At 41.6% G+C, this 26,198-nt stretch overlaps 2 protein-coding genes and 1 pseudogene across 2 annotated transcripts in view; 2 read left to right on the plus strand and 1 right to left on the minus strand.

Moving 5' to 3' along the window:
• The window catches only part of LOC137219663 (putative POM121-like protein 1), a 39,515-nt gene extending 26,405 nt beyond the window's left edge, over positions 1-13,110 (plus strand). The window contains exon 2 of the mRNA XM_067728586.1: positions 12,205-13,110. Within this exon, the coding sequence (XP_067584687.1) occupies positions 12,271-13,068 (798 nt within the window). The 5' untranslated portion in view covers positions 12,205-12,270 and the 3' untranslated portion in view covers positions 13,069-13,110. The remainder of the gene's footprint in view (positions 1-12,204) is intronic.
• Positions 45-25,990, minus strand: SLC19A2 (solute carrier family 19 member 2). Its single transcript, XM_067728584.1, has 6 exons — positions 25,561-25,990; positions 18,824-19,426; positions 6,013-6,235; positions 4,725-4,917; positions 4,244-4,385; positions 45-2,036 (listed from the first exon to the last, which is right to left on the minus strand). The coding sequence occupies exons 1-6, from the start codon at positions 25,762-25,764 to the stop codon at positions 1,908-1,910; spliced, it is 1,494 nt and encodes a 497-aa protein (XP_067584685.1). The 5' UTR covers positions 25,765-25,990; the 3' UTR covers positions 45-1,907.
• On the plus strand, positions 13,696-13,799 carry LOC137220386 (U2 spliceosomal RNA; annotated as a pseudogene).
• Positions 25,991-26,198: the final 208 nt, after the last annotated feature.

Below are 26,198 nucleotides of genomic sequence, written 5' to 3' on the forward strand. Positions count from 1 at the left end.
GCAAAAGATAAATTAAAAACAATTCTGATTAAAAAGGAAAAATATACTATAAAATATTTATTTAATAAATAAGTTTATAATCTATACAGAATTGAATAAAAAGTACAACAAATTATTTTCACTTCTTTACAAAACTGCATACAGTACAACTTGCAAATTGGGTTCAGCATTCTACAAATAGGGCCACACACCAAGATGTAAACTTATTATTGTCTTAAATAAGTAAAGGCCCTAACTGTGTACCACAAACTTTGAATTAAATTCCAGGGAAATACTGCTTTAGTATTGATTGTACCACAGTCTATTTTATTTAAAAAATTAAATAAAATTCCTCAAATACCACTTTTCTACTTGTTTCTGAGTAAACAATTCCCTATGTAGCAAAATAAAACACAACAAAGACAAAATATAAAATTAGAGGCTGCTATTTACAATATCACTTCCTCTTCCCTTACTTAGCTAGTGTTCTTTTCCTTTCCCTTATTCAGAAAGGAAGGTGAGTGGAAACTGACTTATTCTTATCATTCATTTGCTTCTAGAATTCCTGCTTACGTAAATGAATATGTCAGTTTTGGAATCCTGACACTATTATTCAGTGTTTACCTATGTCGTTCTAAAAAAGTTAACCTAGTTTTGTGTTTTTTTTTTTTTTTTTTTTAAGATTAGGCAACAAAATTGGCTTCAAGATAGTTACGTCTCAGGCTAGCAGCCACTTGGTAGACTAACTTCCCAATTAAATGTGCACAGAATAACATTTTTTTCAAGTAACCTGGAAATGGAATCAATAGCAATTCTTATTTTAAGCAGATATTCAAGATGATCCACCTTTAGAAACAAAGGCAGATTTAATGTACAAAATACAGGAACTAAGTCTATCCTAGTTCCTGTCCCACCAAAATAATTAATAAGAGTCTCAGTTTGAGAAAAAGACCTTGGAATGATCCAACTCTTAACGACATCTTTATCTTGAATAAGAAGGATAAATAATATAAAAGCTATAAATGGAGATGAAGTTATTTTTAAAAAGACTTTTCCATTTTATTTTGGAGATAAAAGTGCAAATACAAAATGGGTTAGTTGTATCTTTAGCCCATTTAGTAACTTTTCATCATAGAATTAATAGTCCTTCATACTGAAGAATAAAAGACAAGCAAACCTGCCTTAAGTTTTCTGATTAGGTCACTTAGATTTTTAGCAGGCCTCAAAACTTGCCTTACTATTTAACTAAATTAGCTTCTCTAGGAAGCATATGAATAATGTAAAAATGAAAAATCCACACAAATACATAATTGTCAAGATGGGAATTGAGAATATTTACACAATGAATTTTTTAAAATAAATTATTAACGACACATATTCCTTATAAAACACCAAACCAGAGCACATATTGTCAGTGATAGGAACAACTTTCATCTGCAGAAACACAAATGCACATGAATAACACAGAAATAAGAATTAAGTTGAACAGAGGCAGGTGCTATTAGAACATATTTCTGTTCTGACCTGTAACACCTGTGGCCCCTGTGAAGCCCTGGTCCCACCAGGCCAAGCATCTGGCTAATCTGATACAGAAGTACTTGACCTATGAAACACCAGACTCACTTGCTAGCAAGTATACACCACCATGTGCTGCTTGATTGCTCTTGATTACTTGGTTTTCAAAAGCAAGCTCACTTTCAAATCAGAAAAAAGTCATCCTTATATTGGCTCTCGTAAATAATCCATGAAGTACACTTCACTTCTGAACAGTATTCTGTTACTCTAGGAGGACAAGGTATAGTCAACTGGCTGCTTTGAAGCCATGAAATGCACACTCATAAATATGTGTCTACACTTTAAAAAATTAAATACATCCAGGCACAGCTGCTGTGCAGAGTTCTTGTGATAAGAAGCTCATTAGCAGTGTGTTATGAAGTGGTCACTTGAGAACTTGATTCTGGATCTTGGGGCTTTCTGTATTTCTTCAAAATATTGACTGCACCATTAGTCAGGAAAACCACAGCAATGAGTGCAAAATAACCAGCGTAGATGAAGAACTAAAGAGGGGGAAAGAATAATTTATAGAATTATCAATTAGAAGGTAAGCTCTTTTATTACATATATGTGAACAGACTCCATAATTAAAGGTATATTCAGTTTCTCTATAACACTTCAAAAAACATTGTGTGCTTAAACAATGTGCCAGGCACTGAGGATACAAAGAGGCAGCACAGCATGGTGATACTGAAGGCTGATTCTTGGGTGCAAATCCCGACTTCCCCCTTACTAGCTGTATGACCTGGATTGAGAGACTCAGTCTCTGAGCCTCAACTTCATTTGCAAAACATTTTGTAATTCATAATATTTCCTAATTGCAGAGTTGTTGGGAAAGGATGAGATTATGTATGCAAATGTTTATTAGCACAATGCTAATGCTGTTAATACTATCGTTTTTATTTTTGTTGCTGTTATAATTGAATCTTGCTGTTATAATTGAATCAAGCTGATATGATTAACAGGCCAAATTCTGAATATCAAGACCTCTACTCTTGCCCAGAAGAGGGCAGTAGAAGGTCAACTATCAATATATTCCATTATAAGATTACTTTTTATAAGAATCTTCTCTAAGCCAATTTTTTTTTAAATTTTATTTATTTTTTGACTGTGTTGGATCTTCGTTGCTGCATGCAGGCTTTCTCTAATTGCGGCAAGTGGGGGCTACTTTTCATTGCGGTGTGCGGGCTTCTCATTGCGGTGGCTTCTTTTGTTGTGGAGCACGGGCTCTAGGCACATGGGCTTCAGTAGATGTGGCACGCGGGCTCAGTAGTTGTAGCTCACGGGCTCTAGGGCACAGGCTCAGTATTTGTGGCGCATGGGCTTAGCTGCTCTGCGGCATGTGGGATCTTCCTGGACCAGGAATTGAATCCGTGTCCCCTGCATTGGCAGGCGGATTCTTAACTACTGAGACACCAGGGAAGTCCCTCCGAGCCAATATTTTAATGTAACTATGTTGTTTATCAACATCATCATCATTTTTGTTCTTAAAATAACTTACTAACTACTGATAAGCTAACACTCTGAGCCAGGTCCTTTAAAATTCTGTTTCATTTTCCTATAGGAAACTCGTTAATTAATCATGGCAGTTACAAGTTTCAGCACAGCCCACAAAATTCTATTATTCCATACGTTTAAACCTACCACTTCTATAGCAAGATGACAAGCACCTAGTTACTCTTCTACCCTCCACCCCAAATGAAAGTACCTAGCCCTTGAGAGGTCTTCTCAAGGTTTTTATTGCAGGTAGTAACTGGGAAACACTTAAGTAATTCTTACGTAAAAGAAAGTAATAAGTTCCCATTCCTCTGCTCTGTCCACCCCCTCCCCCATCCTTTTGTGAGGCAGCATGATGCAGTGGGAGATGCCTAAGCTTTGGAGTCAGATGCTGGTTTGAATCCTGGTTCTGCCATACTATTATTGACTGTGACCTTAAACAACACAACATCTCTCAGACTCATTTTCTTGATGTCTAATCCTGATAACAACACTGCACAATTCTATATAAAGTACCCGGCACATAGAAAGCACTCAATGCACATTACCTATTTCTCTTTTAGACCTCCTCAGTAAAAACAAAGTTACTTACTGCTAACATGTTAGGTCTTTGTATTCTAAGAAAACTAATATGTAAGGAAGGAATAATGGAGATGGAATCATTTGGGCTGAGATGAGGTACGGTAGGCACTTTTTTATTCAATTGCCCATTTTGCTGAAGTACAGAACAAGCCCTACCTACAACTCACAATCAAGAAGGCATATACAGCTATACAATTCCTGAGTGAATAAAATTATTCACACTGTCTCTGTTTGTGCAGGTGTTTTCTCAATAGGTCATATGTTAAGAATCATAATGCTATTCAGCAACAGGAAGCCATTACCTTGGTATTTGGGTGAGGGGTGTTTTAAATAAAGAAGCAGGAGACTTAGAGAGCTTTGAGGTGAAGCATGGCATCTCAAACATGAGATGTAGTATTCCAGGCACAGAATTTAAAATGGAGGGAAATAATGGATGAGGAAGCAGAAGGGCTTGGCCTGGAAGGAACCAATATTACCTTTCAGCTCCACCAGGCTGGTTAATTACACACAGAAATGTTCTAGGGCCTCATCAAAAAGATGATATTGTTTGAATTTGTTTCCATGAAGCATGCTCCACTTCTGTTACCCTGATCAACTCATAACATCTTCAGTACCGAAACAGAGATCTTACCTGAGGGGTAATTTCCAAGCCAAGGCCACTGGCATCTACCACAATTAGAGTAAGCAGAGTCTGCAGTGCCAGAGCGATGAAGGTATTTACACCAAACACTAGGGCGTAGCGCTCCACGCTGAGGTTTGCAGCAATCTGAAAACTTAAAAAATAAATAAAAAGAATGCATAGACAAGAATTACTTCCAGGATAGTGTGAAGAGTAGCCCGTACTTTCTACTGTCAATTCCCTTCCCAACCAAGTGAAGAATATTTTGTTGCTAAATGATGTAAACCCCATGCAAACATCTGAAAACAGCAGGAACATTTAAACAAGGAAATAAAGAACCTTGCCTAAATGCTTCCTCAGGAGAAAAACTGGCAATACACATATAATGCTTCCTCCCATTTGCCTCTTTTAACCAGAAAATTTAATTTGTAAAGAAACCAAAAAGCTAATCCTGTCAGCTCTTCCTAATGGTTCTTTGAATCAAAATACATACGTTGCTATAGTGATGAGTAACATGTAGATGATTCTGAAGACAACGTAGGATGCGTAGCACACCCAAATGTTACCCACGGTGTCCATGATGTACACTGCAGCAGCAATCAGGAGAGAAAACAGAGACAATGTCAATTCTCCCCAAGTGGACCAGGATAATTTTATGTAACCAACTGCAAACACAGCAACAGCACCTACAAAACAAAAAGAGAAAATTTGTCATTTTGCTACACAAATACTATTTCAATAAATTAAAAATTTATCTTAGATTATTACATTTTAAGATCTTTTAACTTTTAAACAGGGTAACTTAAGATTATGGAGGGCCTTGAAAGACAGGCAGAGAATTTTGGACTTGATGGAATAAATAGTATGGAGCCATGGAGAGATGATGAGAGACTGAACTAGGGCAGCTGGTAATGAGAAGGAAAAGGAGGATACAGAGCCAGGGATGCTGCTAAGGAAAAACTACTGAGGCGGACACAGAGGCGAGAATCAAAAAGAACCACTGCTTGTAGCTTGGCAACACGGCAGGATGGCTCATCTCTCTTCCCAACTGAGGGGCAGTTTATTATGTGGTAAAATGATGATGATTATGATAACGATAGCTAAAATGTATGGAGTGCTTTCTAAGTGCCAGTCACAGTTTTAAGTGTTTACAGAAATCATATAAAGTTTTCCAAAACCTTCTGAGGTGGGTCGACAAATTAGAAAGGGACAACAGAATAAAATGGCCAAAGACACAGGCTCTGAGTTCAAACCGCGACTTTACCACTTACCATCTATATCATCTTGGCCAAGTGATTAACCTATCTGTCCACAGCTTCCTTAACTGTAAGCTGGGGATAATAATTACACCTATCTTAGGAATTCTGTGAGGACTGAGTGAACATACATAAAGTCTTTAGAGCAGCGCTTGGCACATATAAACAATATATTTGCTACTGCTGTTATAAAGTATTGTATAGGTTACTCCAAGTTTTTCAACAAGTGGCAGAAGAACCCAGTAAATCAGAGATAATGGAAACCTAGATAAGAAGACAATTTAGAGGACTATTATATTAGGTTTCCCAAAGGTTAAAAGAATTTAAGTTTGTTAGTCATAGCCCTCCACCTCATGTGCAATTCTAAATTGTCCTCCTAAATTATAAAATCAGAGCTCAAAATAAGTAATCCATTCTCTGGGGTTACTTCAAACTTGGGAGGGGAGAGAAAATCTGATTATGGTTGACTTCACTACCAGAGGAATCTCCCCCTCCCAAGCTGCCCTACCACCCTGCACTGCTTACCCAGTAAGGTTGAAACGGCCTCCACGCCACCGTTATAGATGGCAGCATGACGAGAAGGCATCACCTGCTCCCACAGGCCCTGTGCATAGTTCACGACTTGAAAATAGCCGCAGGTGGAGAGGGCCCACCACACGGACCAGCAGAGCAGAGGGCGAGAAGAGTAGCACACCAGGAAATCATTCCACAGGACCTTCAGCACAAGGAGACGGTCTGGCTTGGATTCCTACACAGAAAAAGGGAAGAAGCCAACTGTACAGAAAGCAATTGTATAGACTCAATTTTCTATTCAACAGACTTTTTTCTTGTTCCTTGTGAAAACCAATTGCTTATTTCATATACGTGTGTGTGTGTGTGTATGTATAAACTTCTTAGCAATTACATTTATCCCCCTGGGGAAAAAAACACATTCTTATATAATTTTTGCTTTGAATGCTCTATAAACATTAGTACATCCAGCAAATGATATACTGTTTACAAAATGAAGGTAGAAAGATGGTCAGAAATCGCGTACTTTAGCCAAAGGGAGATGACATTCCATATCTCCCCATACAGTGGCAAGCAACATTAAGAATAAGCAATAATTTGGGCTTCCCTGGTGGCGCAGTGGTTAAGAATCCACGTGCCAATGCAGGGGACACGGGTTCAAGCCCTGTTCCGGGAAGATCCCACATGCTGCAGAGCAACTAAGCCTGTGCGCCACAACTACTGAGCCTGCACTCTACAGCCCGTGAGCCACAACTAGTGAAGCCCACGCGCCTAGAGCCCGTGCTCCGCAAGAAGAGAAGCCACCGCAATGAGAAGCCCGCGCACCGCAACGCAGTGTAGCTCCCGCTCACCGCAACTAGAGAAAGCCCACAAGCCCAACGCAACCAAAAAAAAAAAGCGCAATAATTAGCAACCCTAGTAAATCACTGTTCAGGTAGAATCCATGAATGAGAACCTATCAGATTCACTGAAAGATAATAGTTAAGACAGAAATCTTAGAAAGAAATAAATCAAAATATTAGCAGCAGTTCTCTCTGGCTGATGGGGTAATCAGTGATTTTAATTTTCTTCCTTACACTTTTTCTGTTACCCAGTATTTATGGGAAATATTACTATTACAATGAAGTAATAAAGCTACTATGCATGTAACTGAGTGAATCAAAACATTACTATGTACCATCATCCCTGGACTATGCCAAGAAGTCAATATGAGATTCCAGACATCCTGTGAAATAGCTATCAAAGGTTGCCATAATTCCGGAGCCTCGCTCAGAACATAGGAACTTTTACTTTTGCAACTAACATGGGAAGGCAAAATGAGAGAATCCAAAGGGACCAAGAGGAAGCTAACTGTGAATTAGCATATAAGAGCCAGGATGTGTGACAGGAGCCATGTTACACATTATTAACACCAATGGCAGCAGCATGATTCAACCCGCTTGCTGGCTGGAACCCATATCTTGCACATGAGAACCTACAGATGTAAAATGACTACTCCCACCTGCTGTCAGCCCTTTCTCCTTTATTTTTAAAAACTGAGGTATAATTGACCTTTAACTTTATACTAGTTTTAGGTATATAACAATGATTTTATATTTGTATACAATGTGAAATGATCACCACAATAAGCCTAGTCAATATCTGTCACCATACAGTTATAATTTTTTTTCCTGTGATGAGAAGTTTTAAGATCTACTCTCCTAGCAACTTTCAAATATGCAATATGGTATTACTAATTATAGTCACCATGCTGTACATTACATCCCCAAGACTTATTTACAACTGGGAGTTTTACCTTTTGACTCCCCTTTACCCATTTTGCTACCCCCTACCCCCTTCCTCTGGCAACTACCAGTCTGTTCTCTGTATCTATGAGCTTGGGGTTTTTGTTTTGTTTTGTTTTTAGTTTCCACATATAAATGAGATCATGCAATATTTGTCTTTCTCTGTCTGACTTACTTCACTTAGTATAATGCCCTCTAAGTCCATCCACATTGTTGCAAATGGCAAGACTTCATTCGCTTTTTAATGGGTGAATAAATAGTGTTCCAGTGTGTATATAAATTTGTCCGTATACCACATTTTCTTTATTCATTCATCCACTGATGGACCCTTAGGTTGTTTCCATATCTTGGCTATTGTAAATAATGCTGCAGTGAATTGGTGGGTGCCTGTATCTTTTTGAGTTAGTGTTTCCATTTTCTTTGGATATATACCTAGAAGTAGAATCCTTGAATCATGTGGTAGTCTGATTTTTTTTAATTTATTTATTTAATTTATTTAGTTTTGGCTGCGTCGGGTCTTCGTTGCTGCATGAGGGCTTTCCCTAGTTGTGGCGAGTGGAGATTACTCTTCGTTGTGGTGCACAGGCTTCTCATTGTGGTGGCTTCTCTTGTTGCGGAGCATGGGCTCTAGGTGCACAGGCTTCGTTAGTTGTGGCGTGTGGGCTCAGTAGTTGTGGCGCATGGGCTTAGTTGCTCCGTGGCATGAGGGATCTTCCTGGACCAGGGATCAAACCCATGTTCCCTGTACTGGCAGGCCGATTCTTAACCACTGCGCCACCAGGGAAGTCCCTGATTTTTAATTTTTGAGGAACCTCCACACCGTTTTCCAGTGACTGCAACAATTTACATTCTCACCAATAGTGCACGAGGGTTCACTTTTCTCCACATCCTCACCAACACTTATTTCTTATCTTTTTGATAACAGTCATTCTAACAGGTGTGAGGTGATATCTCATTCTGGTTTTGAGTTGCATTCCCCTGATGATTAGTGACATTGAGCATCTTTACATGTACCTGTTGGCCATCTGAATGTCTTCTTGGGAAAAATGTCTATTCAGATCTTCTGCTCATTTTTAAATTGGATTCTTTTTTTGCTATTGAGTTGTATGAGTTCATTTTATAATTTGGATATTAACCCCTTATCAGACATATGATTTGCAGATATTTTCTCCCATTCAGTAGGTTGCCTTTTCATTTTGTTGATGCTTTTCTTTGTTGTATAGAAGCTTTTTAGTTTGACGTTGTCCCACTTATTTTTGCTCTTGGTGTCAAATTAAAAAACACATTGCCAAGACAGATGTCAAGGAGCTTACCACATATGTCTTCTTCTAAGGCGTTTTATGATTTCAGGTCTTACATTTAAGTCTTTAATCCATTTTACGTTAATTTCTGTGCAGTCCCTTCTTTAAATAGAACCTTTTAATAGGTATAGTTAGGTGTTTATAATACCAAGTTAAATGCTACTCTTTTCTTAGCTCAGTTATATGCAGAGGGAGATGTGTCTATTATCAAGCCAATAGCTAGGATGGAAACTTGAGAATAAGTTTGCTTCTTTTATTGTGCTGTTGAAGGACACAATCCTAATTCTTGCTATAAACAATGAACATTTTTTTCATGACGAAAGGAAGACTATCATTATTTTCTCAGATATTGATATTTCATTACCCAAAACATAGTACAAACATATACAATGAGCCTTAACCAATGGGGACAAATATAGTACATCTGGTTTCAAGGAAAAGGAACCAAAATATGTATCATGGAAGAACTGGTGTTTGAGACAGGCTTTGGGAGATAGATAAGATTAGAATAGAGAAACAATTAAGAACAACATTCAAAGCAAAGGAAACAAGAACAAAAATCACAGAAGAAGGCGCTTTCAAGGTGTACTTAAGAATTGGCAATGATAAAGTTCTCTTCCACCATAAAAGGCTTCTGGGACACTCTGTCCTGCCCTGGCCTGCTGTGCACTTATCTTGTTCCAAGAATACTCATTCTTGCCTTTGCCTGGTATCTCGTAGAGCCCTAGTTCATAAGCCCTAGTTCAGGGGCACTGGAAACCTTTTAAGAGTTGGCACAGAGACCTGCCTTTGGCTACTCTTTTTCAGGGGAGATAACACCTATCTGAGCTTCAAGGGCATTAAGCTGCCAAAGGTAGGGGGCACAGCCATATACGGCTACACACTCTCTCCCTCCATCCCAACTCAGACATATCCATTGGCAGGGGCCCAACTGGAGATATCCAGAGGGAAAGGCTGTGACCACAAATGAAAAAAAAATGGGGAGGGTCAAAAGACAGACTTTGTCCTTCACACAAGTCTTTCTGATCCTGACTTTTAGTGCTCAGGGCCAGCCTGGTGAGAAAGACAGAATACTGCCCAACACAAACCTCCCCCCAGTCACTTTCACCATTATGGTTTCAATTCTTTGGGTTCTGAAGGCTATTCTGACATGAAAAGAAAGAAAGATCAGTCTTGAATTAACACTGAGTAAAAAACCATAAAGTTATAAACCTACATGTAGGTTATAATTTCATTTACTATAAAATCTGTACAAACAGTGATATTTAGAAAGGGCACTAAAATATTAACAGTGGTAATCTTTGCACCCAGCAGTTCAGATTATTTTGACTTCTTTTTATGTAGTTTTCTGTATTGTTTACTTAAAAAATTAAGTATGAATCTTTTAAATAAAATCAGTAGAGCTCCAGTTCCCTCACCTGTAAAATGGAGACAGTGATACCTATATCATAGAGTTTTAATGATAGTAGTTTTAATAAGAATGAGATAATGAATATAAGATTTTTGGCACAGTGTCTGGTACCCAGGTCAAAATAAATGGGAGCTGAGATGATGAATCAGCAGCGTACTTGTCTACACTCAGATGAGAAAAATTTCTGAATCTTAGGCTTTTTACAGTAAAATGGAAATTAATGCTTACTTCAACAGGTTATTGCAAGAACTAGATAAGCATTATTCAGTATGTAGCAAGTGCTCAATAAATGTTGGTTTTCCTTATATTCTATTTACCATGACTCATTAACATAATCAACAAATAGGTCCTGAGTGCTGTTATTCAACTTTGGACTTCCAGGCCCCATCTGCCTGTTAGCGTTCACTTCTTAGAGTTTCAACTGCATGCTGTTTGTCCTCTATCTTGCTCCATGCGGCTCTCAAGCCCTCGTAATATGACCACATTTCTCGTGCCACATGTAAAGATTCTAACATTTTGCAGATACTGAATTAAAAATCTATTATTTACATTGACTCCACCATTTTCATTTTCCTGGTGTGTTCATTAGAAAATTCAAAATTACATATGTGCCTGGCATTATGTATTTTTTGGTGAGCAGTGATCCAGAGGATGGAAATGTATGCCTCCTTCGACTCCTTAAACTTAACCCCACTCTGGGGCAATGTCCCAGCCAGGCAGAAACTGCAGGTGGAGCTGGAGACCTTGAAGAGTTTGGCTATACTTCCAGCTCAGCCCAAAGCCCAAGGATGATTCTGGACTTTCACTCTGACTCGTGCATTTCAGATCTTTCTGGGTTTGGACCTGGTATATATGTCCCTCCCAGCCCGCCCTGCCTGCCCCTTCAGTTGTCACCCCAGCAGGATCTCGGTGGCTTGGGCACTTCTGGGTTTTTTGGGGGGTTTTTTTGGCACTTCTGTTCTTAGCGGCTCTCTCCTCCAATGTTACCAGGTGGGAGGGCAGGCGGACGCACAGGCGCTGATGCCAAATCTGCCACCTCGGGCAGCGGCTGCTGAGCCAGGTACCCTGCTCTCCAGCTTTCCCGCTCTGGTGGCCGGGGACCCAACCTGTACAGTTAGAGCCGGCCGGGGGAGAAGGGGCAGCTGCCCTGCCAAGAAGCTCATCACCCTCAAGGCAAACACCTCCAACCCTCAGACCCCCGGGAGATTCAGAAGCGCTAGACGGTCCAGGGGCGCGCATCCTCACCTGCGCGCCCCAGGGCCTGACGTGTACTCTGCGCATGCGCCACCCCTCCCTAAACTTTTGCGCCCTGCGAACACACGCCCATTGTTCGCTCACAGGTTGCAGAGTATAAAAAGGCAACAGGCCAAAGAGAGCACACTCCGCTTTTGGCCGAGTTGACAGCTGAAGGAGAGTGCTCGGAGCCCAGCTCTCTATCCAAAGACCGACCTCACCCAAGTTCTCTAGGGGCAGTTACTTAGGTAGGCCCTGCCCCTCACCCCCGCCCCGGGCACTGGGGGACCAGCACCTGCCAGGAGGGTTCGGCTGCCCCCAGCCCGCTCCCCGCGCCCACCGACTTCCCGTGGCCGGCCCGGGTCACCCAGCTGTCTATGGCCAGCTATCCACTCGCAGGCCAGCCCACAAGTGTCCAGTGACTCTGCATCTGCGCTTTGCCACAGAGTCTCTGAGACCCCATTCTACCATCCCGCAGACCCTGCGCTCCTTTCTGGGGGTCCTTATCTCCATCTGCAGTCGAGGCCATCGGAAGAAGGCGGTGATGGGTGCTCGCACCTCCACGACATCCCGCAGCTCAGTGTCCGCAGTGGACACAGTCACTGTCAGTGTGGCGCGGGGGCAGCCAGTGCTGCCCACGACACTCAGCTGTGTCCCGAACTACAGCACAGATAAGACGGTGTTGAGGGCCCTGGGAGAGAGCGGGCAAGGGATGGCCAAGCAGGAGGAAGTCCCCACAGTCACAGGGAGGAACGAAGACCAGAGAAGCGGCCCCGATGACACCGGGGGCGCACGATCTGCATTTAGGCCCCTGGGGGGCTCCTTCTTCGTGCCCAGGCCTGGACCTCTGCAGAGAGACCTCCACGCCAAGAGGGCAGAAGACAGATCCAACAGGAAACTGCAGACCTCTTGTATGAGCTCCTGCCTCCAAAGAAACGCCATCACGAGCTCATATAGCTCCACCCGAGGTTTCCCGCCAGTGAAGAGAAGGAGGGGTCCCGCCATACCGCAAGGGCTGCCCCAGAAGTCTGCAAAGAAAGGGAGCAAGGAGGGCCCTCCGTCGCCCTCTGCAGCTCCGGTGGTTTCCCAGAGGAAAAGCCAGCCTGACAAAGATGCGGAGGTAACAAGAGGGCAGAAACGGCCCTGGACGAACGACTCCCTCACACCTGACGGTCCCAGGCCCCGAAAACGCAGGATTTCTCTGCTGCCGCACAGGCGAGGGGAGCCTCTGAGGCTGCCCCCAGCCCCTAAGCTGGGTTTCCGGGTCACCAACGAAGACCTAGACTCGGAGAAGGAAGCAGCGTTCCGGCGCATCAACAGTGCGCTGCGGGGTGAGACCTAGGCCATCGGAGGCCTGGGCGCCGTGCAGCCTTCCTGTCCCTTCCTGCTGCCTGCCGCAGGGGCTGCTTCTCCGCAGAAAATGTTTCATAGTTATTTCTATTTTAATATGATCATGGTACATTAAAATATATTAGTGCTTGCCTGTGAATACTAAGGTCGCTTGACTTGTAATTTTCTATATTGTTCTATATTTTTGTGACTAAAGGCATTACATGGGGGAATTAAAAGAATATCTTGAAGCGATTTTGGCTTTTGATCTGCCACTAATTCCTATTTAACCTTAATTCAGGGGTCGGATTCTTTGACCCAAGGAAACAGAATAGTATAAAAAGAAAGAATGTGAGTGTCAGAGGGTGGCAGTGATTAAGTATAGCAAGAGACGCCTTTGCAAAAGCTACTGTTGGTCCCAGAAGACTCTCACTTAGCTGTGTGACCCTGGGCAAGTCACTTCACCTAAATATCTGAATTATAGGGCTGTGCTGATGATTTAAAAGTGACTGGGCACGGTGGACGCTCATAAATCCTGGGTTCTCAATAAAGCCACTGCCCTGCTCCTTGGTCCTTTGGAATTACTATATTAGTAAAATTTATACTTGACAGTAATTTTAGCTTAAAGTTTATTTTGTCTATTTCATCTCAGCCTTTTGGCTAAGATCAAGTGTAGTATCTGTTCTTGTCACTTTAAATAGCAAGAGAAAAGAAAGAAAAATAACGGGCATGCCCCCACATTCTTCAGACAATAGGAGCCTCTTAACCTGTTCCTTTGTCCAGAGACACAGGCCATTTCTCAGTGAAGGCCTCTGCCATCACTGAGGTTGCAGGGGAGATGTGGTAACTGGGGAGAAAAAGACCAATGGGGATGACCCCCTCACTCCTCAACATGCAAGCCCCCCACTTTCTCACTTGTCTAGCTAGAAATAAAAGGTTGATCCCATGGTTTTAACTTTCAGCTGCTGCTGGACTTTGCATGCCTTGCGTAAGCTGGGAGACAGAGGCAGGAAAAAACCCACCATAATCACCCTGTTAAGGCCATGAAATTAACTGCCCTGCCCTTATGAAATTAACACTGGAGTAAGAGAGACAGATCATAAACACACACATAAAAGAGAGCTTATAGTAGGAATAATACTATAAAGAAAGTAAAAAGGGTAATGGGCTAGCAAGTGACTTTGGAATGGAGTAATGATTGCTAAGAGTGTTAAATGGCTTTCTGAAAAGCTGATGTCCGAGCTGTGACCTGAGTGACATAAAGGAACCAGCCATGAAGATCAGAATGAAGGGCAGTCCTGACTGACACAATCTCCTGATTTGAAGTTCTGAGGTGGGAACAAGCTTGATGTGTTTCAGCCCAATTGAGACATAAGGTCAGAGAGGTTGGCAAGCAGCCAAATTGTATGGCGTTTTGTAGGCCATGATCAGAATTTTGCATTTTCTTCTATATACAATAGGAAAATGTAGGGGGAGGGGATAACTAGGGTTTAATGCCTAGACTATGAAGATTTAAGTCAAGGGCTGATGATTTCAATTAAATTACTTCTGTGTATCCCTACATATGTGAGGGACTGGAGAGGAAAGGAGTTGTTCATGGTATGCCTGGGAAACAAAAGAAAAAAGAGAGTACCTTCACATCAGTCAGCTCACAAAACTCAGGATTCTAGAGTCAAGTAAAGCTTAGTGATCATCTGATTTAACACTCTACATTTAGGGGTAGCCTAACTCAGTTAAAGAAAAAGAATTTGTGGGACTTCCCTGGTGGTCCAGCAGTTAAGACTCCGCACTTCCACTGCAGCGGGCACAGGTTCCATCCCTGGTCGGGGGAACTAAGATACCGCATGCCACGCGGTGTGACCAAAAAGTAAAAAAAAAAAAAAAAAAGAAAAGAAAAAGAGAAAAAAAAAGAAAAAGAACTTGTGATGGAATTAGTACCAGACTCTCATAACTCTTCATAAGGCCCAGAATACCTTCAACAAATTCAAAGGGAAGATGAGAAATTATTTACAGCCTCACAAATAAAGATCTACAGTGAAGGTACAAAGCTGTTCTTGATTATTCATATCTAATGATAAAGATAATAATAGAAATTACCGTGTATTGATTACCTACTTATGTATACTAATTTGAAAGCTCTACATGGCTTTATTTAATACTTGAAATAGCCCTATGAGGTAGGTATATGAATGAGGGAACTAAAAGTCACAAAGAATTAAGAAACTGGCCCAAGGTCACCCTGCTGGTAAGTACTAGTACTGGGGACTGCCTCCCTTCTTCAAAATCCGCTATACTCTGCTTCTATAAATGATATTGAGTACAAGATAAAAACAGTTATTTTGCTGCTGTCTGTGTTTTATGGAACTCACACACACACACACACACACACACACACACACACACACACAAAGAATGCTTCCTAATAGTAAAAGGTGTCAGTCTACAAATAAAAGTATAGTTTTATTAACAGATATTTATTAAGCATTAATCTCATGTCAAGCCCTGTGCTAAAGAGTTGGTTTAATTTACATCATTTCTAATGGATAAGCTACTTAAAAAAAATCATGTCCAACTATATGCCAAGCACAAAATGAGTCCAGTTGCCTGTTTGGGAAAGAAAATCACTGGCTTTGGCAGCTCCTCCTCCTGCAATGTCAGCACCCTCTGCCCCAAAGCAGTAGGACTCATTCTGAAAATCAACTTACAAATACTCTAAGATAACTTGTGGACTGGGCTATCACTTTGACTTCGACCTCATTTTCCCTCTTTTTAAGTCAAGATAAAACCACCCACTGACCTAGAACTCTTCTTTACTGTAATTACCACGATTATCATTTATGGTTCATTGATGGGCTTTGTCAACTTAAGATGGCACTGTGATCTCCAATATCCACATTCTAATTTTCCTTCAAGCTCGTCAAAGAAAAGCAAGCAGTATTTTAGGGCTGTACAGCTGCCAAGCAGCACTGCTTGCCTGTCCTGGTGTCGGTAGCTGAGCCAAGGAGACCATGAAACTGACTTGAATCCTAATTTTACCTCACCATGGCCAACATGATGGTTCTGACCATGTTGTTATCCCACCGAAAGACTTCATGGAGCAAGGTACAGATTGAAGTGGATTTCATATCTGCTCTAAAATTATGTCTAGGAGTACATGTGTGTAATTTTGCACGACTCACTAGTGTTGGATCTGAATCCTTATCTCTAAAATGAAAGGGTGATGTGACCTAAAGTCCCTTTAACATGCTCTGATTGTTATATGATTTGTGGTTAGAATCACTTCTAACTCTAAAAGTTTATAATTCTTCACCAATCAAGTACTGACATTTTGCATATCTATAAATAACAAATATCAAGGTGGTCTAGGACAGAGTTTTTTAAATTTTAGATTTCACCTCATTAGTTGGTAATAAAATCAGTTTAGTGGGCAGTGATCACATTATAAAAAAGTAAACGAAATGTGTCAGAATAAACCATTGTGTTGTAAAACTTTTGTTTCATGGATGACTTTGAGGGGTTCAAGACTTCAGTGGAGAAAATAACTGTAGATGTGGTGGAAATAGCAAAAAAACTAGAATTAGAAGTGAAACCTGAAGTTGTGACTGAACTGCTGCAATTTTATGATAAAACTTGAATGGATAAGCAGCTGCTTCCAATGGATGAACAAAGAAAGTGGTTTCTTGAGATGGAATCTACTCCTGGTAAAGATGCTGTGAAGATTGTTGAAAGGACAACCAAGAATTTAGCGCATTACATAAACTTAGCTCATAAAGCAGGGTTTAAGAGGACTGACTCCAATTTTCAAAGAAATTCTACTATGGGTAAAATGCTATCAAACAGCATTGATGCTGCAGAGAAATCATTCCTGAAGGAAGAGTCAATCGATGCGGCAAACTTCACTGCTGTCTTATTTTAAGACATTGCCACAGCGCCCCAACCTTCAGCAACCACCACCCTGATCAGTCAGCAGCCAACAAGATCGTGGCAAGACCCTCCACCAGCAAAAAGATTACGACTCGCTGAAGGCCCAGATGACGGTTGGCATTTTTTGGCAATTATGTATTTTTAAATTTAGGTATGTATATTATTTTTACATAATGCTATTGCACACATAATAGACTACAGTATAGTACAAACATAACTTTTATATGCACTGTGAAACAAAAAAAATTGTGTGACTTGCTTTATTATAATATTTGCTTTACCTCAGCGGTCTGGAACTAAACCCACAATATCCTTGAGGTATGCCTGTATCACACATAGTTTTCAGCACAGATGAGGAAGATAACTTCCTATCCTTACATACTGTGGACTTCAATTCAGAAACTGGAAGTAGATATTCATCATTTATTGGAATCATTTCACCTATTCATTTAGAAAATTTTTTCTAGAGCTTCCTTTACATACCAAGTTCTGAGGATAGAAAGATGAAGAAGAGGCAGACATTGCTGTGGCTTCTAAGACATCTCCAACATGAGCAATATAATGTTGTGCCAGCAGCTCAATAACAAAAAAACAAACAACCCAATCCAAAAATGGGCAGAAGACCTAAATAGACATTTCTCCAAAGAAGATATACAGACTGCCAACAAACACATGAAAGAATGCTCAACATCATTAATCATTAGAGAAATGCAAATCAAAACTACAATGAGATATCATCTCACACCAGTCAGAATGGCCATCATCAAAAAATCTCGAAACAATAAATGCTGGAAAGAGTGTGAATAAAAGGGAACACTCTTGCACTGCTGGTGGGTATGTGAATTGGTTCAGCCACTATGGAGAACAGTATGGAGGTTCCTTAAAAAACTACAAATAGAACTACCATATGACCCAGCAATCCCACTACTGGGCATATACCCTGAGAAAACCAGAATTCAAAAAGAGTCATGTACCAAAATGTTCATTGCAGCTCTATTTATAATAGCCAGGAGATGGAAACAACCTAAGTGTCCATCATCGGATGAATGGATAAGGAAGATGTGGCACATATATACAATGGAATATTACTCAACCATAAAAAGAAACGAAATTGAGCTATTTGTAATGAGGTGGATGGACCTAGAGTCTGTCATACAGAGTGAATTAAGTCAGAAAGAGAAAGACAAATACCGTATGCTAACACATATATATGGAATTTAAGAAAAAAAAAATGTCATGAAGAACCTAGGGGTAAGACAGGAATAAAGACACAGGCCTACTAGAGAATGGACTTGAGGATATGGGGAGGGGGAAGGGTAAGGTGTGACAAAGTGAGAGAGTGGCATGGACATATATACACTACCAAACGTAAAATAGATAGCTAGTGGGAAGCAGCCACATAGCACAGGGAGATCAGCTCGGTGCTTTGTGACCACCTAGAGGGGTGGGATAGGGAGGGTGGGAGGGAGGGAGACGCAAGAGGGAAGAGATATGGGAACATATGTATAACTGATTCACTTTGTTATAAAGCAGAAACTAACACACCATTGTAAAGCAATTATACTCCAATAAAGATGTAAAAAAAAAAAATCTAAAATAAAATTTAAGTAAAAAAAAAAAATAATAATGTTGTGCCAGTCCCGGAGGTCATTTACTCCAGAGAAAAATACATTTGTCAGCCCTAATATAAATCAACGTTATATTGAATGAATGAATTAATGAACCAATGAAGCAACTCAAGATAAAACCAGAATCCAAATGAATTGAGGGACTTTCCTGTCTGCTTTTTCACCATTGGTCTAGCCCCAGAGTAGCAACCACCAGGCACTTAAGGCTGTGCTTACCTGTCCCTCCATGGGAGGCTCCTCTGTATTTAGAGGGATCTTTGATTCAACGTCTTCCCACTGCGGAAGGTGGTTAGAAGCTGAGGTATCAGTAGCAATGCCACCATTGTGTACCTTGACGCCATTTGCTCCTTGGCAGGAGGGAGGAACGTGGTGAAAGAAAAGACTCTTCTGTGGCATAGGGAGAAACCAGGCTACAGCGAAAGCCACAGAAACACAGGTAAGAGAGATGACATTCAGGCTGAATAGGGACCAGCCTGCCACTGAGACGAGGATCTGCCCTAGGACAGAGCCCACTGTGAAGCCCACCAAGGTGGCACTTCGACAGTAACTCGTGACTTTCTGGTACATGCTCAGGTCTACCACACTGTAGATGTAGGAGTAATAGGCAATTTCAGTGGCTGTGGCGATGCCATAGAAGAATTCCAAGAACTGAATGGCCAGCAGTCCCTGGGCATAGAGCAGCATGAACCATGTAACAATAAGGCTGAGTCCCTGCAGCAGAACAACAGGTTTATAACGGAGGAAGTCTGTGGCAAGGAACACAGGAAACAACAGCACCAGGTAAGAGTAAGTCCATACTGGATATATTTCATTGAAGACCTGGTAGAAAAAAGATAAAATCCCGTTAGTGATCTCAAAGGACCGGGAACATTCGTAACAATTTATTCTTATGAAACAATCTACCAGTACCTCAAAGATCTCATTTTTATCAACCAAAGAAATCTTGACAACAATTCTGATAATTGTTTGGAATATACTTCTCCGTTTCCACCCCATCGTCTTTTTCCTAATAAAATCTTCCCTATTCATCAAAGCCTAGTTCAAGGCCTTCCTCATCCTGGAAGACTTTGCTGCAGCTGATAGTGTTTGTATCCCACCACCCAAAAAAGCTCTCCTGATACTGCTTTGTATGTGTCAGTCTCCTCAGTTACCTCATGGCACTGCTTCTTAACCATGGCTACACATCTCCCAAGGAGCTTTCAAAAATGTGGATGCCTTGCCGCAGGCATTTTTTAGAAACCTCCCAGGAGATTTTATTATGAGCCAGAGTTTAGAACCATTGCTTTATAGGTTCTTTCAGGGTGGACTTGACTTTCATTTGCACAACCTAACAGCTCGCACACTGTTTGGAAGATACTTGGCTCAATAAATGCTTTGGAAACAAATAAATGTTTTGGAATCATTGTCAGTTCTTACTTCTAGCCACAGAACAGGGAGCCATGATCCTACTGTTTGATTAGGTTTCTCTGATTTTAAGTTTCATTTCTTTGGGGTAACATGAATAGATAAAGAAGGTAAATCTGTCCTACAGTCTTAACAGAGTAACTATCTGTGGATGGTAGCATTATAAGCAACTCTGTTGTCCTTCTTTTTGTATGTCTATACTATGAAAAAAAATGGAAGGTTTTTTTTTCATTAATTTTTCATTGGAAGATAGTAGAAATAATATTTAAACCACAAAGACCCCAGCTGGAATTTCTGTTCCATCATTTGCCGTATGATTTTAAGCAAGTTTTTTTTTCAGTTCCTTTTAGCCTTAATCTCCATTATCAGTAAAAGAGAAGTAAAACCTATGCCACAGGGTGGTTTCTTGCAAGGACTAAATGAGAGAGTACATGTAAATCACTTACTCTTTTTTCATACGTTTAAAGACTTAAGGACTGAAGCTGAAACACAGACCACTTGGGACAATACAAATTAAATTAACTGAACTGTCGTCCCCATTCTTCGAATAACAATCATTGTAGGAGACTTTTCCCTCTTTTTACACCTACCCCATAGCCTAGTAAGTTCCTGGGGCTTTAAGCGAGTCAGTTTTATAAGTGATCATTTCAAAGTTTGGATCAGTGGCCTCAGTTTTTAAGTGCGTTCTGAAAGGTAGTCTTACTAACAGTCTAAATACTTTGTGATGGAGCAATCTAATCCTTGGGTTTGACTTACTTTTTAACTCGCATGTATACCTCAGTTCACCCAACTAATTGTTTTAAGGTTTTAGAGGAACAATAAAGTAAAAATTTTATTTTTAGTAAATTATTATAAAATAATTGCCAATGCAGAGAACAACTATAAAAGGAAAACATAATCTGAAATACATTCCAGACTTGATTTCTGACTGGCTGAATATCAAAAGTGATTTGTCTAATAGCCTCGCCTTCATGAATTCCGGTCTAATTTGTGTTTGCAAATCATCTAGCAACCTCCATTTACCAGGAAGCTTTCTTGTGCCTGAATGTGTGCGTGAAAGAATAATCGAGAACTGTAGAAATGATTCTTATTCACAAGTGTGTAAGTTTTATCAAATGAGGAACAAAGTGCACTCGGCTGACTTAACACAGGGTCAGAGGCTTCTCAGTAGAAAACCAAAGGGGATAAGGGCAACCTTGAGATGAAAGCCGTGAGGAGTGAAGGCTTCCCTACAGACTTCACAGGTGTGCTCCATTAGCAACTTCCCACTCCTTTTTTGCCTATAGTTTTATTCATTCTCCTACAGTTTTCTTAAGTGTGAAACTGCCTCCTCTGTTTGACTCTGCATATTTCTTCACCTTCACATTTTCCCCAACATAATACTACAAAGCTATTAGCCACCACACTTCCCCTTTAAAAATACCTTCCTTCCATACCCAGTCTTCTTTGTTCTCCACCACACCGCTTGGGACTTTCACTGATTCTTCACTCCAGTAATACTGTCTGCACTTAGACATGTTATATACCCTTCAATACTAGTTGTCCCCAAACGATTAACTGTGAAGTTTTCGTTATATAAACCTCATCCTTTCAATTATCAATTTAAAGTGTTTATGCTTATGAGTCTAATTCCACTCCTAATACAAAAACCACAGTTTACGTAATGAAGATAAGGAAAAGCAATGCCAAGTAGAAACTAAAATAAAGGCAAGCAGGGGAAAAAGACCAGATATGTTCTCTTTAACTTATTCTCAATGAGAAATCTGAATTTACTCCTAGGAGAGACATCAACCCAAGAGGACCGTCCCTCCCTCAGCATTATCAGCATTATAATAGTACATCTCTACTGACACCACACGCTATGCTAATCACCTCACCTATATGACCTCATTTAATCCAAACAACGCTAAGCAGTAGATGCTTTTATCATCTCTATCTTACAACCAAGGAAACTAGGCCTTACGTGAATTGCCCGAAGTTATCCCAGCTAGTCACCGGCAGAGGGAGTATCTGCACCTAGATATTCTGAATCCACCACCCTAAAATGCCCCATTTCTTCAATCAGAAAACTATTGTTGATCATCTACTATGTTCCAGGCTTACTTCTAATACCATAAAGCAGCTTTTTCAACCTGCCTAGGGGTGCTTTTATGGGGCTTTCATGAAGAGAGAAGACCAGACAATATGCAGAGCTTAGCCACTGTGTCTCCAAAAGTCTCCATAAGACCCCTTCTCTCTCAATGCCTCCAAGGAGAAGCTGTCACACCAGGAAATGCTTCTTTGATGGATACTCTGAATCCTGAAGCGAAACTTCCCACATGCCAAAATGTACAGGTTATAGACTCTTACTGGCCACACCTGGACGATACCTTCTTATCTCAGGTAAAAATCTGCCATGTGAGCAAAGGGAACTGATTTTATTCTAAGGTGCCTTTCACAGTTCTTTGGATCAGAGCTTGTTTGTGCTTTCTTCTGAGACACAAAGAGTCAAGGGAAAACAGCTGTTCAGTTTTAAGCTCTAATTCAGATTTACACTTTATTTTAGAATCACATTTCAATTAGACAACTAGTTAGTAAGCACTTATTTGCACAACACTGTTTTCAAACTGTATGGAGATTACGAAAATAAAAAAAGAATAAAATGAAGCCTCAGTTCTCCAGGAGTTCTGAACCTAGTGAAGAGCACATACACGTAAATTATTGACAAGGGAGTTAGGAAATATGGGGGGTTGCTCCTTTGAGATGGACCTTGAAGGATGAGAAAGTTAGATCCACTGGATTTATGACTATAAGATTAACGTGGATGGAGCTTGGGCATGTAGAAGGCAAGGGGAAGAAGGATGTAGTGGGAGATAAGGGTGTTAAGGAGATAAGAGCCAAATTCTGTAAGGCTCTCAATATTAGGCAGAATAGTTTTAAATTTAATGTCTTAAAAGTATCAAAGAAAGGTAGTGAATGTCAAATCCCATGCTGGAAAAGATGAAAGGATAAAAAATTTTTGGTGATAAAGAGCTCTATTTTATTAAAAGTTTGGCTTTCAACTACTGAAAGACAAATTTTAACCTGTTTAAAATTTATAAAGTGATACAGGTTAATGGTTTTCCTGAAATCTAAGAAAAAAAAATCCTTTGAGAGTGGAAAGAGGAAATTCTGACCTTCTTTTCCTCCTTTTGTCTTTGACCTTGGTTAACAACAGCTCTATCTAAGATGACTGCTCTTGGACCTTCTAAAGTCTCCTGAGGGAAATACAAAATTCAACACAAATAGACTGACCATGATTTGGTATTTGCTTTGCCTAAAAATCATGTAATATTAAATAAATAAATAACTGTACCTTGGTGAAAACAAGCAGTCAGAAAGGAGAACAAGTTGTCCTATTTATTTCAGTTATTAGAGATATTTAAAAACCTAGGGTTCCAGAGAGGGTGGACAGAGCCATACTGTGCACGACCATCAGAATCGGCCATGATTCTGAGGTCCTCAGACACAAACGACATCCCTTTCCAGACTTCTGGATTTTTCTTCAAACCCTGCCCTCTTCCTCATCTAATGTGCAGTAACAGAAGTGTGCTATGTTTTTGTTACACATTCAGCAAATGTTTCCTGGGCCTGGCCCCTCTGCTTTATTGCTATACGCCTCGAACATATTTCACTCACCTAGGCAGCTTTCTGATAAGACAGGACACATGATGGCACATCACACAGCAATTCTGCCCAGGGCACTTGTACAAAACAGTTCGGCTTTCAAATATCAACAATGGGAGCATGTTTCTCTCCCCGTGTGCTTCTCTTTCAGGCAAGGTGCACAAACTGTGCAGATCACGTGGCAGTTCACATGAAATTTTAATTGTTAGCAGCTCACAGACAGTATCATTTCTGCTTCAGTGGCTACAATTCAGATTTGGTGTTTGCTGTGGGTCTCCAGAATCATTCTCTCTTGTATTTACTGAAGTAATTGTCTTCTTGGAGAATCATTCTGTTCACAAGAGTTGGCCCTTTCCCCTTTATTATTGTTTTTAACCAATACTATAATTCAAATAGGTAATGAGTAACTCTTACAGTTCCTTGTGGAGTGGTCCATAAGACTGAGAAGTAGATCTGAAGTTGGGTAAAAGTCAGTGCCACTTGCTAGGGGTGAGATAATGTGGGAAACTCAAGTGAAATCCTCAACCAAGAGTTCAATCCCTTCCCTGTTAAGTGCCCTTGAAAATGGAGGAGCAATGCAACAACAAACTGGATTATGAGTAATTACATCCTGCTCTGACCTGTTATGCAGGGATACTCAAAACAGGTGACTACTAATCACAGGGTAGAGAGTAAGGTTTAAATGGGAGGAGTACTTCACAGCAGCTGGGACAGGAAGGCAGGGTGGGAGGAGAAGTAGACATAAGAAATAAGAAACAGCTAACAACTGCCCACTCAGCTTTCACCCTTTTGTTCCAGAAAGGAATACCAGACCTCAGCTTTCTTGCTTTGTAGTGTTCAAGGAAGAGGATGCTGAATCTGCTTTACTTGGGTTTTGTGGTAGCAGCTTGAGTTTACGTCCTTTTTCAGTTAATATAATGTCTTTCTTTTTCAAAAAACTGGTGTTGAGATTGACCATACACTTTAAAGAGTTAAACACATTTTTAAAGTACACAATGCACTCCAAGTACTTTACTTATAAATCCTCCTGGGGAAGTCAGTCAGCAAAAAGTTCTTGATCATGGACTATGTACTCTTAATTACTCTCAACGTCGCAGCAGAACAGAAAGGAGCAAAACTAACATCCGTGAAGCAACAATTCACAACGCAAGAAAAACTATAATTAAATGCCAACTATGTGATACCATCTAAATATCTGCTTTTATCCCGGGAGGTGGGGTTGGGGGAGCGTGTGGGAAGCGTATTCCTGGACACAGTCTCGCCCAACCAAAAAATCAAGACAAGATGATGGGTTCTTGTTGTCTTGTACAGTCCTTATTTGAGCACTTCCATCTCTCAAGGGTAAACAATGCAAAGTAGGGGAAGGAAGAGGGTGCAGCAGGTAGAGGGAAGATCCTTTCAGAAAGCAGGAGTTACTCAGCATCTGGTTCCTTACTTTCCGGCAGCAAATATTTATTTAAATCTTTACCATGTCCAAAGTACAACCTGCTGTTTTCCCTTTTATTCTCCAAATATTCTCCTCCCCGCCGCCCCCGTCCCCGCCCCCAAGCAGGAACTGCTGGATCAGTCGGAGCAGAGTGGGGCTAAGTTCCATTACAGCATCATCAGCACATCGCCTGAAGCACACGTGAACTGGGGCTCCCGAACCGCGTTTCGAGCCCTTCACCTAAGACACGGCCTATCAATCCAACGCAGGAGAGAAAAACAGCGTGAATTAAGGCAGCGCCTTCCAACTGAGAAAAGTCAGCAATCTCTGCTCAGAATGGCTCCCGCGTTTCGAGCGCCTTTCTCACTCCTCCTTTCCTCAGCTACAGCCCCTCCGCCCGCTCTCACCTTTTCCCGCACATCTCGGCGCCCGCGCCCCGCGCCGGCCGAGCCACCTCCCGCCCGCCCCCCGCGCCTACCTCCCTCTTCGTCAGGTTCTTGTCGGGCCCCAGCAGGTACGGGGTCAAGAAGGGCTCGGACGGCCTGAGGCTGGCGAAGAAGCCGTAGGCGCAGAGCAGCGCGGTGGGCACGAACCAGCACTCGCGCGGGACCCGAGCCGTGCGCAGGAGCATGGTGGCCGCCGCCGCCGCCGCCCGCCGTGTCACCGGGCCAGGCACATCCATCTGGGGCGCGAGGGGCGGGGACCCGGCCCGGCCCTTTCCTTCTCCTTTTCCTCCTCGGCCAACCGGAGTGAGGTTGAATCGCTGCCCCAGCGCAGGAACCTGCAATTGCGAGTGGCGCCTCCTCCCGGCAGGGCCAAGCAGTTCTGAGACAGTCGCCTCTGATCGCAGTGACTCCCAGCCTTTCCTGATTGCGGGAACCTCACGAGTCGCCACCCGCCCGCTGAGCGGCAGAAAACCGTTCACGCCCTAAGGCCCACCCTCCGCCACCACCTCCCTGCTGAGAGCCAATCACAGAGGACGTCAGGCATTGGCTTCTGTCCCATTGGTCGGTGGCTCACAAGATGCGAACTCGCGGCGGCGGCGGCGGCGGCGGCACGCAAGAGCGCAGCAGACGTACGCTGGCTCGGGCGCAGAGGACTTGTAGGACTCAGGTC

This window comes from Pseudorca crassidens, chromosome 2 (assembly GCF_039906515.1).
Source record: "Pseudorca crassidens isolate mPseCra1 chromosome 2, mPseCra1.hap1, whole genome shotgun sequence".
NCBI lineage: Eukaryota > Metazoa > Chordata > Mammalia > Artiodactyla > Delphinidae > Pseudorca > Pseudorca crassidens.